This window comes from Geotrypetes seraphini, chromosome 2 (assembly GCF_902459505.1).
Source record: "Geotrypetes seraphini chromosome 2, aGeoSer1.1, whole genome shotgun sequence".
In the NCBI taxonomy this organism is placed as follows: Eukaryota; Metazoa; Chordata; class Amphibia; order Gymnophiona; family Dermophiidae; genus Geotrypetes; species Geotrypetes seraphini.
Genome location: NC_047085.1, coordinates 46,356,435 through 46,373,915, shown reverse-complemented (window position 1 = coordinate 46,373,915; position 17,481 = coordinate 46,356,435). Strand labels below are relative to the sequence as shown.

General features: G+C 40.4%; 1 protein-coding gene across 2 annotated transcripts in view; it reads right to left on the bottom strand.

Moving 5' to 3' along the window:
- TAF2 (TATA-box binding protein associated factor 2) overlaps positions 1 to 17,481 on the bottom strand; it is a 217,879-nt gene that overhangs the window by 89,617 nt on the left and 110,781 nt on the right. For both annotated transcript variants that reach the window (XM_033934551.1, XM_033934550.1), the window contains exons 16-17: positions 16,008 to 16,260; positions 746 to 886 (exon numbers count right to left, since the gene is read on the bottom strand). In XM_033934551.1, coding sequence (XP_033790442.1) covers positions 746 to 886; positions 16,008 to 16,260 — 394 coding nt within the window. The remainder of the gene's footprint in view (positions 1 to 745; positions 887 to 16,007; positions 16,261 to 17,481) is intronic.

Genomic DNA, 17,481 nt, shown 5'->3' with positions numbered 1-17,481 from the left:
TAGTTGTCAACTGAAATTGTTGTCTTCAGATAGTTAAAATGTGTTTACAACTTAGAAAAGTTCACAAAAGATTGATATTTTAGTCTTACTGTCTATACAGATGGTACTTGTTAATTGGAAGAATGCTATGATGCTTAGAATTAATTTTTGCTGGAACCTAATATGCTAAACTCACAAATATGAAAAGTGGCAGAAAACACATACATTTGCTGTTATCTCTCACCTGTGGAGAAGTATTTGATGGCCACTGCCTCTCAGTGATGGACTTATGTCACGTTTCTGTCTCAGCAGGAACAATTTGTCTATTCCCTTTGTTTTCTTCTCATGTTATTTGTGGTTGGAGTTTATGTGGTGTGTATATTGTTTATTGGAAGCTTATATACCACTAACTAATGACTGGGGAGTCAATTCAGAGTGGTTTGCATGAGCTTCAGAATGATGTTACAATACATTTAGCTTCAGTAATGGTGTTACAATATATGAGCTACGGTGACTGAGCTTTAGTGATGTTGTTATATTTACAAAACATGATCAAGTATACAGTCTGGGTTTAATGTATAGCACTCTAAATCTAAATTTACCCAATATACACTTCAATAACATGTTTGCATTATGAAAAAATAATGTGGGTTGGGGGAAGAGTCAACATGACTGTTGGCAAGACTTGTCTCCTAAAGCTCCACAGTGGTCCTTTTCTTATGTCTGCACACAAATATATTACAAAATTTAAAAGAAATTCATTTACCTTCTGTAAAAAGTAACTTTGGAAGTTCATAAAGTTGTTGGTCTTCACAATGTTTGGACAACTCTTACAACAGAACATGCGCGTGAAAAGTGATTTCATAGCTGGCGGGCCGGTCCAAGTACTCACCATCGAGTTCGCAATCTGTGGAAATGATATAATATGGAAAACAGCATTACTACTAGCATAAATTATCCTATTGTGAAATACATAAAAAGCAAAATTATTTACCTATAATAAATGTTCTCCGAGGACAGAGGATATATTCTCACGTGGGTGATGTCATCCATGGAACCCGGTACAGACAGATACTTTAAATTTTAAGGCACTGCTGTATTGCGCGCATATTGGTGCCTTCCCACTTGTTGGCTCAGTAACAAAGCTAAGAAGCCAACTAAGGGAGGTGGGAGAGTTGTGAGAATGCATACCTACTGCCCTTGGAGAACACCAGCTACAGATAAGTAACTTTGCTATCTCTGAGGACAAGCAGGTATATTCTCACATGTTGGACTCCCATGCTGCCAAGATCATACCAATAGGAAAAGGGTAGGGTTACAGTGAACAAACATGAGCCTGGCGAAACCCAAAATGGTTGAAGGTAAATTGGTATCTAGGAAAAGAAAGAACAGTTACTTACTGTAAAAGGTGTTATTCGGGGACAGCAGGCAGATATTCTTACACGATGGAGCCCCAGTATGGACACTTGAAAAGTGAATCGCAACTTTAAGTTTAGAAAGTTCGCGATCAGTCCACACTGCGCATGCGTGTGGTCCCGCAGTTAATATAAGCCAGCTAAGAAGCCAACCAGGGGAGGTGGAGGGTTGTGAGAATATCTGCCTGCTGTCCCAGGATAACACTTGTTACGGTAAGTAATTGTGCTTTATCCCAAGACAAGCAGGCAGCATATTCTCACACATGGGTGACCTCAAAGCTAACTAGAAGGGGATGGTGGGCGAGTTGGCCTTTAAAAAAATAAATTTTGTAATACAGACTGGCCAGACAATAATGAGAAGTGAAGGCATGAACTGAGGACCAGGTGGCAGCTTTGCAGATTTCCTCAATAGGAGTAGATCTGAGGAAAGCTACAGAAGCTGCCATAGCTCTGATTTTGTGGGCTGTGACACGACTCTCCAGGTGCAGTCCAGTCTGAGCATAGCAGAACGATAGACAGGCAGCCAAACAGTTGGAAATCATTCTCTTGGAAACAGGATGCCCCAACTTGTTAGGATCAAAAGAGATGAAGAGTTGGGGAGATGTTCTATGGGGCTTTGTCCTGTCGATGAAATAGGCCAAAGCAAGTTTACAGTCCAGAGTGTGCAGCGCCGTTTCTCCAGCATGAGAACGAGGCTTAGGGAAAAAAAACTGGAAGGACAACTGACTGATTGAGATGAAACTCCGAGACCACTTTCGGAAGAAACTTTGGATGTGTGTGTAGAACTACTTTATCATGGTGAAACACTGTGAAGGGTGGATCTGCCACCAATGCTTGCAACTCACTGACCCACCTGGCAGAAGCGAGCGAGATAAGAAAAACAACTTTCCAGGTAAGAAACTTAAGATGAGTTGTGGCTATTGGATCAAATGGTGGCTTCATCAACCTGGAAAGAATTACATTAAGGTCCCAGACTACAGGAGGAGGTTTGAGAGGTGGTTTAATATTGAAAAGTCCTTTCATGAATCTGGAGACCAAAGGATGAGCAATAAGAGGTATTCCCTCGACTGGCATGTGAAAAGCTGTAATGGCACTGAGATGGACTCCGATAGATGTAAATTTGAGATCAGAGTCAGACAGATGAAGAAGATAATCCAACACGAAGTCCATTGATAATGAAGTTGGATTGTGATGATGAAGAAGACACTAGGAAGAAAACTGAGTCCACTTTTGTTGATAACACTGCTGAGTGGCTAGCTTCCTGGAGGCATCGATAATAATACGGACAGGCTGAGAAAGATGTAATTCAGCTGAGTTCAGCCCAAGAGATACTAAGCTGTCATGTGTAATGATTGTAGGTTGGGATGAAGAAGGGCTCCTTGATTCTGTGTAAGTAGAAAAGGAAAGATTGGAAGAGGTATGGGCTCTCTAGTGCTGAGTTGAAGTAGAAGGGAGAACCAATGCTGTCTGGGCCACGGAGGAGCTATGAGTATCATGGTGGCTGACTCCTGCTTGAGTTTGAAAAGACTTTTCAAGATGAGAGGAGTGGGAGGAAACACATAGAGAAACATTTGCGTCCAATCCAGGAGAAATGCATTGCTTCCAGATGGTAAGGTGAATAAAGTCTGGAGCAGAACTGGGGCAACTTGTGATTGTTTGTTTTTGTTTTTTTTTTTCTCAGATTGACATACAGTCATATCCATTCTTTATATATTTATATTTTCTACCAACATGTTTTTTATTATATATATATTTTTTTGACATTTTGGTCTTTTATGTTTGTCCCTCAGCGTGTTGCCGTTGTTGTAAGTCACCACGCAGTTTTAGGGCGTTGTCACGGCTGACTCTCCAAGGCGTTCTTAAACCCTGCAGATGCCATGTTGGTTCCTTCATTATCAGCGTTGTTTGACTTGTACATGCTGTTTATTTTCATTCTTTTGACTCCTGACCGATTTACTGAGAAATGTGTTGTCGTTCTTGCCACTGGGTTATTAATTCATTTGTATCCCGCTCCTGATGAAGACGCGAAACGGAGCTCTGTCGAGTGGTGATATACTTATGGTTTGAGTGGTGTAGAGTGTAGAGTGTGTATGTGTTTGGGGGTTTGTAATGGTTTGCGACCCTGGTAATTTTCTGCAGTGTTGGTGCTTTATTAGCTATTGCAGTTCTGTTATATGAGTGGTATCTTTTGTACTTTTAGTGTAGCATTTGCACTTTAGCAGCAGCACTTTATTATTATTATCTGTAGTGGACATTTAAGGTTTTCAATCAGATTTGCTGCTATCACTGATAGGGACTTTTGCACAGGCACCAGCACTTTTCATGAGTATACAATTTTTTCATAGCAACTAAGTTATTAATCTCAGGGTCTTTCTATATATTTGCACAATCCTTTCATACATTGTTTTTATATAATTGTAATAGAATTTCATATTTATTCAGTGAATTATTTATTAGTTATTATGCACCTTTTTATCAGATGATATGTATTTATTTATTAATGTTAATGTTTTTGTATGTATTTATTAAGACTTGAAATTCAGAATTATGCATTTGTAAATTTTCAACCACCATTCACATACTTTCCTTATTTATCATTATTTAGTGTAGTTATTGTGTTGGTTTAGTCTTTGAATGGGTATTTGTTTGTGATGTCCTTATTGTTTCCCCTTTTGCCCTGACTGTTAAGCTTGTATTTTCTCACTTGGAAATATAATTATTTTGCTCACAGGAGATGATCACAGACTACATGATGTATGAGGCAAGTCTCATTTAGACTTATGTCTGGTGCGAGACACCTATGAGATTTAGCCTGAGCCAGAGGTTTCCACGATTTATGGCGGGCTCATTCTGATGTCTTTGATCTCTTCTCTGGTGTTCCTTTCGAAAAAAATTCTATATTTCCAGACTTTCACCTCAGGGTTTAGCCAATTCTAGTAGCTTTTTGATTCTCTAGCTCCTACATTATGAGCAGTAACAGCCCTCAAGCGCGAGTCCAGCCTGAGTATATGTAGAGGAGATGCAGTCCACTAGCCAAGTGGAGATGGTTCTCTTGGTGACAGGAAGTCCAAGTCCGTTAGGGTTGAAAGACACAAAGAGTTGAGGCTTAGTGCGATCCAAGTAGTATACAAGAGTACATTTACAGTCCAATGTGTGAAGAATTGCTTCACCAGAGCGAGAATGCAGCTTTGGGAAAAATACAGGCAGAACTATGGACTGGTTGAGATGAAACTCAGAGATGACTTTCAGGAGGAATTTTGGATGTGTCCGGAGAACAACCCTATCATGGTAGAATCCTATATAGGGTGGATCCAAGACAAGTGCCTGAAGTTCACTAACCCAGCATGCAACTATAAGGGTTATGAAGAATACCAATTTCTAAGTAAGATGTTTGAATGAGTAAGTCGAGTGTGGTTCAAAGGGAGATTTCATAAGTACATAAAAATTGTCACTGCTGGGTAAGATCAGTGGTCCATCATGCCCAGCAGTCCGGTCCTGCGGCGGTCCTTAGGTGAAAGACCAGTGATCTAACTGAGTCTAGCCTTACCTGCGTACGTTCTGGTTCAGCAGAAACTTGTCTAACTTGGTCTTGAATCCCTGGAGGGTGATTTCCCCTATAACAGCCTCCGGAAGAGCGTTCCAGATTTCTACCACTCTCTGGATGAAGAAGACCTTCCTTATGTTTGTACAGAATCTATCCCCTTTTAACTTTAGAGATTGCCCTCTCATTCTCTCTACCTTGGAAAGGGTGAACAACCTGTCTTTATCTACTAAGTCTATTCCTTTCATTATCTTGAATGTTTCGATCATGTCCCCTCTCAAGAGGCCCAGTTTCTCTAATCTCTCACTGTACGGCAACTCCTCCAGCCCCTTAACCATTTTAGTCGCTCTTCTCTGGACCCTTTCGAGTAGTACTATGTCCTTCTTTATGTACGGCGACCAATGCTGGATGCAGTATTCCAGGTGGGGGCGTACCATAGCCCAGTACAGCGGCATGATAACCTTCTCTGATCCATTTGTAATCCCCTTCTTAATCATTCCTAGCATTCTATTTGCCCTTTTCGTCACCACTGTGCATTGCGCGGATGGCTTAATTGACTTGTCTACCAGTACTCCTAAGTCTCTTTCCTGGGGGGTCTCTCCGAGTACTGCACCGGACATCCTGTATTCGTGTATAAAATTTTTGTTACCAACATGCATCACCTTACACTTATCCACGTTAAACCTCATTTGCCATGTCGTGGCTCATTTCTCGAGAGTGTTTATGTCACATTGCAGGTCTTCGCAATCCTTCTGTGTCTTCATTACTCTGAATAACTTTGCATCGTCTGCAAATTTAATCACCTCGTTCGTTGTACCAATTTCCAGGTCGTTTCTAAATATGGTGAAGAGCACGGGTCCAAGCACCGAACCCTGCGGCACTCCACTCGTTTCTCTGCCGCGTTGCTAATGATGTCATCAGTGATGCAGCAGAGGAACAGCCCAGGCCGTGAAGCAGCCTGTCTAGATTGCTGCTGACGCTGCTGATTTGTTATAAGGTATTTATTTCTGTCTCGTGGTTCGGATGAGAGGGAGAGGTGGGGGGTTGGGGGGTGCGTGGTGGCAGCAGGGGGGATAGAAAAATGCTACACAAGGAGATGGGAGGAAGGAAGGGATAGAAGCTGCAAGGGTTCTGCTCCACAAGGGATGAGAGGGAGGGAGAGGAGGAAAGATGCTGCACATGCAGGGGAGAGAAAGGAAATAGGAAGAATTGGTGTGGAGGAGAGGAAGGGAGACATCCCTGAAAATAACACCTAGTGCCTTTTTTGGGCCCCAAATTAAATATAAGACAGTGCCTTATTTTTGGAGAAACACGGTAATAAACCGACGGGACTAATGAGGAGTCCAGCCAGTGTGAGTCTTGCGACCCAGCTGGTATTCTGAAGACCTCGAGGTGATTCACTAGCAATCTAATGCTGTACTTTTACATGCACTTTGGTGGCATTTAGTTTGTACTTTTGAGGTTTGAAATCTATAAAGAGTAATCATTATCCTAGGACAAGAAGGCAGCATATTCTCACATGTGGGATTCCTTAGCTGCCAGGATCATGATTATGAGCCTGGCGAAATCAAAAGGTTTAGAGGAAAGTTGGCATCTAAATGAAAAATAAATTCTGTAGAACTGCTTGGCTGAACAGACTATCCCTTCTGGAATGATTCTCCAAACAATAGTGGGATGTGAATGCATGAATTGAGGACCAGGTGGCTGTTTTACACATGTCCTCAATGGGATTGGAACATAGATAGGCTACTGAAGTTGTCATTGTTCTTTATGTGGGAGAGTGTGGCGCAGTGGTTAAAGCTACAGCCTCAGCACCCTGAGGTTGTGGGTTCAAACCCACATTGCTCCTTGTGACTCTGGGAAAGTCACTTAATTCCTCCATTGCCCCAGGTACATTAAATAGATTGTGAGCCCACCAGGACAAACAGGGAAAAATGTTTAAATACCTGAATAAATTCATGTAAACCGTTCTGAGCTCCCTTGGGAGAACGGTCTAGAGGACGAAATAAATAAATTTCACGATCTTCCAAGCAGCAGCACAGTTTGAGCGTAGCAAAAGGAGATAGTCCACCAGCCATGTAGAGATGGTTCTCTTGATGACAGGAATTCCAAGTCTGTTAGAACTGAATGAGAGGAACAGCTGAGAGGAAGTTCTGTGAGCTTGATCCAATCCAAATAATAAGCAAGAGCATGTTTACAGTCCAATGTGTGGAGAGCAGCTTCACCAGAGTGAGAATGTGGCCTTGAAAATATGACAGGGAGAAGTATAGACTGGTTCAGATTAAATTTTGAGATGACTTTTGGAAGGAACTTCAGATGAGTGTGAAGAACCACTCTATTGTGGTAGAAGGCTGTATAAGGTGGATCTGACACAAACACTTGAAGTTCACTGACTCAGCGCACTTATATGATGCAGATTAGGAAGAGCACTTTCCAAGTAGAAACTTGAGAGATGAAGTTGAGAGTGGTTCAAATGGAGGTTTCATCAGAATGGAAAGTATAACATTACGATCCCAAGCAACTGGAGGAGGCTTCAAAGGTGGTTTGGTATGAAAAAGGCCTTTCATGAATCTGGAAACTAGAAAATGTACTAATAATGGCTTTTTATCCAGAAGTGTATGAAAAGCCTGTAATAGCACTGAGGAGTACTCTTACTAAAGTAGTCTTGAGACCAAAGTTATAGAAATGCAGGAGGTAGTCCAGAACTGATGAGAGAGGACAAGTTATTGGATCCAGCGAGTTGAGATTACACCAGACTTTGAAGCATGTCCACTGAAAGCAATAACAGTGTTATATGGAAGGTTTTCTAGAAGCTTGAATGATGACCGACACTGGTGCAGAAAGTGGTAAAGTATCTAGTTGTTGAGCGAAAGATACCATGTCTTGAGAGCAAACGAATGTAGATTGGGCTGAAAAAAAACACCCTTGTTCTGTGTCAGCAACGTTGGAAAGATTGGAAGTGCAATGGGATCTCATACACTGAACTGTAGAAGAAGAGGAAACCACAGTTGAAGTGGCCACTGGGGCACTATAAGAATCATGGCTGCTTGATCTTGGCGAAGTTTGAATAAGGTCTTCCTGATTAGAGATATTGAAGGGAAAGCATATAGAAATTTGTTTCTCAAGTCCAGGAGGAAGGCATTGGACTCCAGGCGATTCGGAGTGTAGATTCTGGAACAGAAAACTGGAAGCTTTTTTTTTTTTTGTAATTGAACTGGGGTCCAAAAAATCCTATGTAATAAAAAATAACCAAGTTTGTCTCATAGATGCTGACGCTGTACATTTCAACTTCCAAATCCAAATTAGTGGCCAACAAGTTACAGAAATATACTGTTTTATCTCGATGCTCCAAATATCTCTAAGACTATTTTTGGGGGTTTTATTTAAAAATTCAGAAATCAATTTGTACCACTGGGCAGCCTGATGCCCTACTAGATCTGTCTGGTAGCAAAGGATCTGCAAGCTGAAATAAGTTTTTAAATTTTTCCATTCAGGGAACCCATTCTGAATAGCCTGCTTCAACTGCAACCACCTATATTGTTGAGACTTTAAAATGCCAAATGATTGTTGTAGCTGTGAAAAATCAAGCAGTTTTCCATTAGACATAACATCATCTAATGTCCGAATACTTGCCTGCATCCAATTCTTCCAGGCGATCCCAGCACCGCCTATTTGAATCTTGGAGTTTAACCATAAGGACTGCAAAGTAGATTTCATTATAGGAACATCTGTAAGTTTATCAATAAATTTAATTGTTTTCCATGTATCCAATAAAATTATGTTGTCCTTAGCATATCTAGGTAATCTGATACTTGGTACATGAGCTAATCGCATAGGGGACATTGTTTTCCATTCAAGATATAGCCAATCTGGCTGATGTTCCACGAGTTCAGGGAGGATCCAATACATATCTTGACGCAATATATAGGCTTGATGATACCTATAAAAATTTTGAAAAAATTTACCCCACCCTCCACAATTGGTTTTTGCAAAGATACTAAAGCAGTTCTTGCATTTTCTCCAAGCCAAATAAATTTTGTAAAAGGACCCTTGAAAATAAACTGGCAACATACCCAATTGGTAGCAAATTACAGGCAAAATCATCATTTTGACCATTTGAACTCGCCCCACCAAAACAAATGTAGAGGGTTCCATTGCTCACACATTTCCGTGACCTTTAACAGTAAGGATTTTTCATTTACTTTCATCGTTACTTCCAATGTACTTTTTATCCAAATCCCTAAATATTTTATACCATCCTCCTTCCAGATAAAAGGAAACGCATCAAATAATCCTTTTACACAATGTACATTTAATGGAAGAACCTTTGATTTACTCCAATTTATTTTGTAACCAGAGAATTTTCCAAATCTATCTATTAAATCCAGTAAATGTGGAATGGTCGACTCAGGATTCAAAAAAATGAATCAAAATATCATCTGCAAACGCAGAGACTTTATATTTCCGACCTGCATAAGGAATACCTCGTATCTCCTCCGCTTGCTGAATAGCCAAAAGTAAAGGTTCCAGAGCAATATCAAATAGCAAAGGAGATGCTGGCATTCTCATATTAATATAGGGACTTTGGATCATCTGTTATATTTTTGTCCATTGATACTTGGTTTCTGGAAGTCAATTTGGGGACAAATTAATCTCATTCTTGAATCATCTATCCCCTTGTCATATGAGGCAATAATATGTGATGCTACTTCACATTAAACCTACTTTAGGTAAGTATAAAAGTCGCCTTTTCTTGATCTTGACAGGAATAGGGGTTCAACTGATTACTCATAACTGGAAAAACCATGATAGGATTAATTTTATTTTTTGGTGGGTAACTGTGTGTACCACGTATAAGTATGAAAGGATGATGACGGAGCAGTTGGGGACTAATAAGTCCTTTAATGATGTATGGGGTCCATTGACTAATTTTATTGCATTATAATTAGAGTTATGTTTCTTTCTTTCTTTTTCCATCAGTGTTCTTACACATCCAGTGAGGGTGGAGGGGTAGGGGGGAATGTTTTTTGAGGAGTTAATTTATTTCATTATAATACTGAAATTATATCATATGTATTATTATTTTAATAATCATGATAAGGGGAAAAAATGATTGTTTAAGATTATAATTGTATAGTTTTGAGTCCCATAAATTCTTTTGCTTTATTTTTAAAGAAAAGTCTCAAAATCCAATTCTTATCCATTGTTAAAGCTAAAGTTGCCACTAATGTTGCAGGAGTAGCCATTTCTTTTTCTGATAATTCCAGTAATGCCGATACATCTATTGGTCCATGGCTATCTTCCTGTTGCTGAATTTGATTTTTCCTGGGAAGGTAGTACACCTGTGTAAATGGAGGTAATGAACCCTCAGGAACTTCTAATATTTCCGTCAGGTATCGTTTTAACATCTCTCGCGGAGTAATTGTTGTAATTCGTGGAAAATTGATCAGTCTGATATTGTTGACTCTTGAAAAATTTTCAAATGTTTCAATCTTCCTTCTTAAGTTTACATTGTCCTTAATTAAAGTCTCTTGAAGCTGTTTGGAGGATTTTAATTCATTTTTGATACTGTCCAAAGATGTATTTGAGTCAGCAATATCTTGTTTTATTAAGGAAATTTCTTTTTCTTGGTCTTTCATTTTCCCCTCCACTTGCACTTGTTGGACATTAATTGTTTTCGCCATATTTGCCACCAGGTCCCACAAGGCATCTAAGGTAACTTCTTGGGGCTTAACTATGGTAGGAATTTGTAAATGAGTATTCAAAAGTTTGTGCTCACCATTCGACCGCTCTCCTCCATTTCCCTCTGCTTGAGTAGGTCCAGTTTCAGCTGTTACAGCACTCCCAACCATATTCAGGCTCTCCTGCAGAACCTGTGTGCCTGAATCGGCTCCCTCAACACAGCTCCGCGCAGCCTCTAGGGGAGAGCTCATCCCGACTTCCGGTGAGCTCTCAATCCCTGGGGAGCTGGTTGCACGGGGGTGCAGAGGAGGAGGTCTTACGTCGGGGCTCAGAGTGGTCTCAAGACTTCGGTGAGACACCTCCGTTCCGTTCCCACGGGGTGTCTCTAACTGCAGTCCCGACGTCATCATGGTGCCCTGGAATCGCCGAAACAGCGCTTCTATGTTGCCGGAGGTAGGTGTTCCGGAGCGCTGGGAGGCCCCACCAGAGCTCTTTCCCCTTCTTTTCGGCATTTTGAGGGAAAGAAAAACTAAACAAAACAGCTCAAAAGAGCTCAGAATCTTTAACAGTAGCGTCTGTTCGGCGACCTGCTTCAGCGGCTTGCATCCGCGGCCATCTTGGATCTTTGTATAGTTAATAGTGTATTTTTATACAGTTTGTATGATTTACCATTTGTATTGCACGATTAAAGTTTAAAAATCAATAAAGATTAAAAAAAAAAAACTGGAAGCTAGTAACTGTAAGGGAAGCAAAGAGATCTATTTCTGGAGACCCCAATATGCAAATATTTTACATAACACGGTTGAGTGACTATTTGTGAGGTTGTAGGAATCTGCTTGTCTGCTAAGACATTCTGATTCCCTGTGAGATAAACCGCTTTGAATATGTTACGCGGAATTGCCCAGGACCAATCTCCAATTGATTCCTGGTAAAGCGGGCGAGATCCCTTGCCTCCTTGTTTGTTCACATAATATATGGCTACTTGGTTGTCAGTTTAAATGAGTACTACCTGATTGAGGAGATGATCCTGGAATGTACACAAAGCATTTCGAATTGCCAGATGCATGAGAAGATTGATATGAAGACTCACTCTGCGAGAGCAAAAGCATACAACAGACTCCTCGCCTTTTGAATCCCTGTCAGAAAGGTCCACAGGATCCTGGTCAGCTTCTGGCAATGCTGCTGATGCATCCTGGAAGCCCAAAATTCACGACGGCTAGCTTGCTGCCAGATTTCATATGAGTATCCTGGCTATCCAAATAAGCTCGCCACATCAAATTAATGAATACAGGAGAAAAAGCATTTCTAGGCAGCAGTGAGTCCCCTCTAGGTAACTCTGCCTTATGTCTCTTGGGCTTCGCAGTTTCCATGCTCTTGTGCCTAGGTACACCACTGTTCTAGGGCTCTGGAAGGGATTTTCTCCTAATAGACAAGTCCCCCCCAACTGTTCCCCAATCCTAGAAACCAAAGGGAAAACTAAGCCGGGTGTTCTTGTCTCTTCTTTGTGTGCTTCTTTGTGTACCTCTTCAAGTGACCATCCAGTGCAACACTGGCAAGAATTAAGATTAAGCGTAAAAGAGTCTGAGGACTCCATCCCTGCCAGTTTTGAGGCAAAATAAGGTGATTTGAAGTTTCTGGAGAACTTTAAAAAATAAATAAATTAGGAAATCCAAGATGTCCACTGTGGTAGTGTTTCAGTGCCCAAAAAACGGCTCAAAATCGACTTACCCAAAAGTAAAAATAACAAAACAGAAAACAGAATTTTAGAGGTGGGGGATCACTATAGGAAGTGGCTGAAACCCTTAAAAACAGGATTTTTTACCCTCCCCCTGATTTTGCCCATAAGTTGTAATAGCCTTATTCACTGTGATATGTGCTCTGAAGGTGTTGCAGCCTGCATCAGCTTTAAGTAGTAGTTGGGTATGGGAGAAGGAATTCTGACTCAATCTGCCATTCCTCCAATGTTGAGATCTTCAGGTTACCAGTTGGACTGATCCTCAACCCCTGTGAAACCCCAAAAGTGAAGTGGGGATGCAAAAATCGAAGCCAGCATCCTAAAGAGCCCCACTGAGCCCCCTTGTGGATGCCTAATAGTCTGCGCTCAAGTCCCTGCGAGTCAGTAGGCAAGCTAAGGTACTAGAGATAGGGACTCTGAAAGCCACAAAGGCCAGCTGTAGACCCAAGTCTACTTCTTCTCCATGAAGGCAGAGTTCTCCCCTGAACTGGGGAGCTCTGGTATCGATAGCCACAAAAACCAAGAAAAATATAAAAAATAATAAAGAAACATACAGAGCAAATCCAAAAGACACCGTCAGGCTTGTATTCAGAAGGAAAAACTAAAGGGGACAGCAGAGCCCTTGGTAGGAGGAGGAGGAGTTTAAAACCTGAAGCGGATTTCTTCTGCACGGCTCGCAAGTATGGGGAAAATACCCTATTGTCCAGAATGACACACCTATTGCAATAGAATTAAAGATTACTTAGTATAAGGATTGAAGATGTAGGAATCTAACAAATACCTTGATGAGAAGCAAAAAAGGAGTGCAAAGGAGCAGAGGCTGAAACTCATAGAGAGCAAACTCAGCTTTAAAGACGCTGGGGAGAAATGACAGGGAAAATTACCCCAACAAAGATAAATGATCCTTCCCAATTAGGGAAATATCAGTTCTATAATTGTGGTGTGACTAATAGCACAGAAGATATCTTGCCCTCTGAGTAATGATTATGAACCAAAGCAGCACACAGGATTGAAGGAAGACCGCTGCACAAAGGCAAACATATGTAAAGAGAAAATAGCTTTTTCTTGATAAGCCAGTGAATATACTTCCTCTAAAATGATTAAAAGCTGCTTTTAGTGCCATCAAATTAACACACATAGGGGGGCAAAATCGAAAGGAACGTCTAAGTCCATTTTCGTCTAAGTCGCAAGTCGTCCAAAGTAAGAAACAACTTAGGACACATTTTTGAAAAATACGTCCAAATTTTTTTTCGTTTCAAAAATCGTCTAAGTATACGTCCTACCGATCTGATCATACAAGTCGCTAAATCGTCCATCTTTATACCACATTTTCGTCCAAGTCAAAAACACCTAGAACAAACCCTGTTGGACGTGGGAGGGGTCTGCAAAGTGATGGACTGAACACCCAGACATGGCACCTAAATAGTGGGGTACCTTACAGGGAACTGCTGTGAACTTCACAAAAAGGGTGCCATGTCTTCATCTCACTACAGCTCCCTTATAGGTCATGGTGAGCACCCCAAACCTCCTCCAGAATCCCCTAGACCCACTTATTTACCACCCCAATAATCCTAATGGCTGCAGGAGCCACTTATATGCCAGTAAAAAAGGGTTTTGGGTGTATAGGGGAGTGCACATTTCAATATCAATGCAGTGATAACAGGGGATTATGGGCCTGGGTCTTCCTCTCCATGGGTCGCTAACCTACCCCCAAGACGGCTTAAGATGCCTCTGTGCAGCATGACTAGACTTTCCTATGCCAGGCTGCCAGGTGATGATGTTCCGGAGGCACAATTTTCAAGTTATGATTAATATTTTTATGGGGGGTGGGGAGTGATCACTGGGGTAGTGTATGGGGGTCTGTATTATGTATTTGCAGTGCTTATCTGGTCACTTTAGGTGGGTTTTTGTGACTTCGACCATGTTTTAAATGGTCTAAGTCACAATATCCACGTTCCATCGATCCTTGCTGTATAACGTTCGGTTATACATTCCCACGTCCTGCCCAAATCCCGCCCTCGACACTCCTCCTGACAAGTTTATAAATATGTCCAAAACCCAGTTTTATTATGGGCATTTGGACTTTTTTGACCCCCCCCACACACAAATTAAAATGTTCCTTCCCCTCACTAAAAGGCATTACCCATTCAGGAAAGCAGAGGACCTCCCTCCCCTTCAGAATCACTGAGCTCTGGAATAGCCTTGCCTCCCCTCTTCGGAACTTGAGCTCTCTCCAAGTTTTCCGCAAGCATCTGAAAACCTGGTTTTTCTCAAAAATGTAAGCCTCTCTCCAACTTTGGTATCCCAAGTCGTCAAAATCTCTTCAAATCTGGCTTCCCTAGTCCTCTAAATATTCCTCATTCTTCGACCTCTAACCCTTTATTGTAGTTCCTTCCTATTACATCTCCTGTAAACCGTGCCGAGCTCCACGAACATGGAGAAAATGCGGTATACAAACCTAAGGATTAGATTAGATTAGATGATCGTCCAAATGCCGACTTAGACCGGTTTTTGGACGTTTTTCTCTTTTGATTATGAGCCTCTAAGCATATTGTCAGGAACAACAAGGTTAAGCTTAAGCTCTCTCAACTTGTATTTCATTATTCTTTTGTAAACCACATAGAACTTAACGGTACTGCGGTATATAAACTGTTATTATTATTATTAACAGCTCACAACCACAAAACTGAAACAAAACCAAACAAAAAATAAAACACTCATAAGGAACAAACCAAGGAATTTCAGCTCAAGAAAGCTTTCAGAGGTTCTTTTAATCTTAATGGATAAACTTCCTAGCTCTCCAGCACATCAATTTCTATCTATTTTAGACAACAACACAGTTTTAGTTTCAAATGAACCACATTAAAAGCACTTGATAAATGATTCAAGAATGCTAGGCATCAGGTCTGTGTAAAAGGTATTATGTCTTAACTTTTTTCCACAAAATAATCCAAAAGGAAGGAAACCTCTCCCCACGAACAAACTAGGTAAACCAAAGAAGGAGTGGGGAAGGGACTGAACGCATCAACCTTAAGGAACAAAAACAATTTTATTATAAGAAAAGCTAGCATAAAATCATATCAAATATGTAAAATCAAGCCTTATAAAAAGTCCAATCCCCTCTTTTACTAAGGTGCGCTAACCGATTAGCACCCGCTAAACACTAACGCGTCCATAGACTAACATGCACGGGTTAGCGTTTAGCTCGTGCTAATCGGTCAACGCACCTTAGTAAAAGAGGGTCTAAGGGCTCCTTTTACGAAGCCACGTTAGTGGTTTAACGCGCGTAATAGCACGCTAATTTGCCTGCTGCGCTAGCCACTACCGCCTCCTCTTGAGCAGGCGGTAGTTTTTCGGCTAGCGCGGGGGTTAGCGAGCGCTAAAAAGGTACGTGCGATAAAGCCGCTAAGGCGGCTTCGTAAAAGGAGCCCTAAGTCTTGTGAATTTTTGGGGTCCATAAAATTCACAAGACTTGGACTTTTTATAAGGCTTGGTTTTACATATATGATATGATTTTATGCTAGTTTTGCTTATAATAAAATTGTATTTGTTCCTTAAGGTTGATGTTTTCAGACTCTTCCCCACTCCTTCTTTGGTTTAACTTCTTTCCACATCATTTATCACAGTTTTGGTTTTTTCTGTTGCATGAACTCACCTTGGCAAGACAGAAGCATGCCAGCATTCTCACTTGGTAGAAGCACTGCTCTTGTTCAAGGATATCAGTCAATGCAAGTCGCGATGCTGGAGTAGGGAAATTTTCAAGTGCTAAAATAGATTCTTCCTGTGCAACTACATCTCTTTCATAGCGCAGCTGGTACTGCCACATAAAATCAGTTTGTTCAAACTCCACCTTCCTCAATACAGACATATCTGGATCTATTCTTATCCAGAGTAAGGGGGAATCAACACTAAAAAGAGAGGACAGGCAAAAATGAAATCCAAGTTTGTGCAAAGCTCACATTTTACAAACACAAGTGTTACTTTGTAAAGGCTCAATTCATACATATTTTTAACACAGAAAAATGTAAATATTTGATAATACAGTACCTAGTTTTCTACTTTTGGAGATGAACTTTGCATATGGTTATGATGAATAATCAAGTGCAATGCAACATTTTTATTTTTAATTCCAGTATTTTTATTCAAATGTTTAATTTTACAATAGCCACAAAGGAGTATCTGTACACCAATTATGGCACTGGACAATATTCATACAATGGTTTATGGTTTGTTTATTTATAATCCGCCTTTCACAAGACAAAGTACAATAATACACATAATAATACTTCACAAACAGTTCAAACATCTTACAAAAAAAATAGAAATATACATCATATTCAGCATAAAATTAATAGAGGAGATAATGTCATACAATTTGTATACGCTGCACAAACTTGTCAACATTTCAGGAACCAATATTAATTTCCACCACCATTACCCTCATGCCTTACAAATGAATATACAGTAAAACCTTGGATTACAAGTAACTTGGTTTGAAAGTGTTTTGCAAGACAAGCAAAACATTTTATTAAATTTTAACTTGATATACAAGCAATGTCTTGCAATACAAGTACATACAGTATTCACACATCACAACTGAGCCGACGGTTCTTCTCTGACACTGCAAGAGTGTAGTGACTGTTCTAAACGAGCAAAGTCTTGCAATACGAGTACATACAGTATACATGCGTCACATCATCACAACTGAGCCAATGGTTCTAAATGAGCGAGGTTTTGCCATACAAAGTACGTATAGTATTTTGTATTAAAGTTTTTGGGTTGTGGAAGGAATTGTCTGAGTTTCCATTATTTCTTATGGGGAAATTTGCTTTGATATACAAGTGTTTTGGATTACAAGCATGCATTTGGAACAAATTATGCTCGCAAACCAAGGTTTTACTGTATTAGATTACAACAAATATTTAGGTATAAAAGTAGTATTATTCTTCCAATTTAACAGAATTATCTTAATGGCCAATGAAACCAGTCAGGAAAATAGGATGGAATCAGACTGTGGGAGACCTAAATGCCAAAGCTCTTCAAATTATAAAGCAATAAGACCTAAAAACAGGGAAAAAGTTAAGTTTACAGTATAATGAGGGGGGTTACAACCCCCCAAACCACCCACA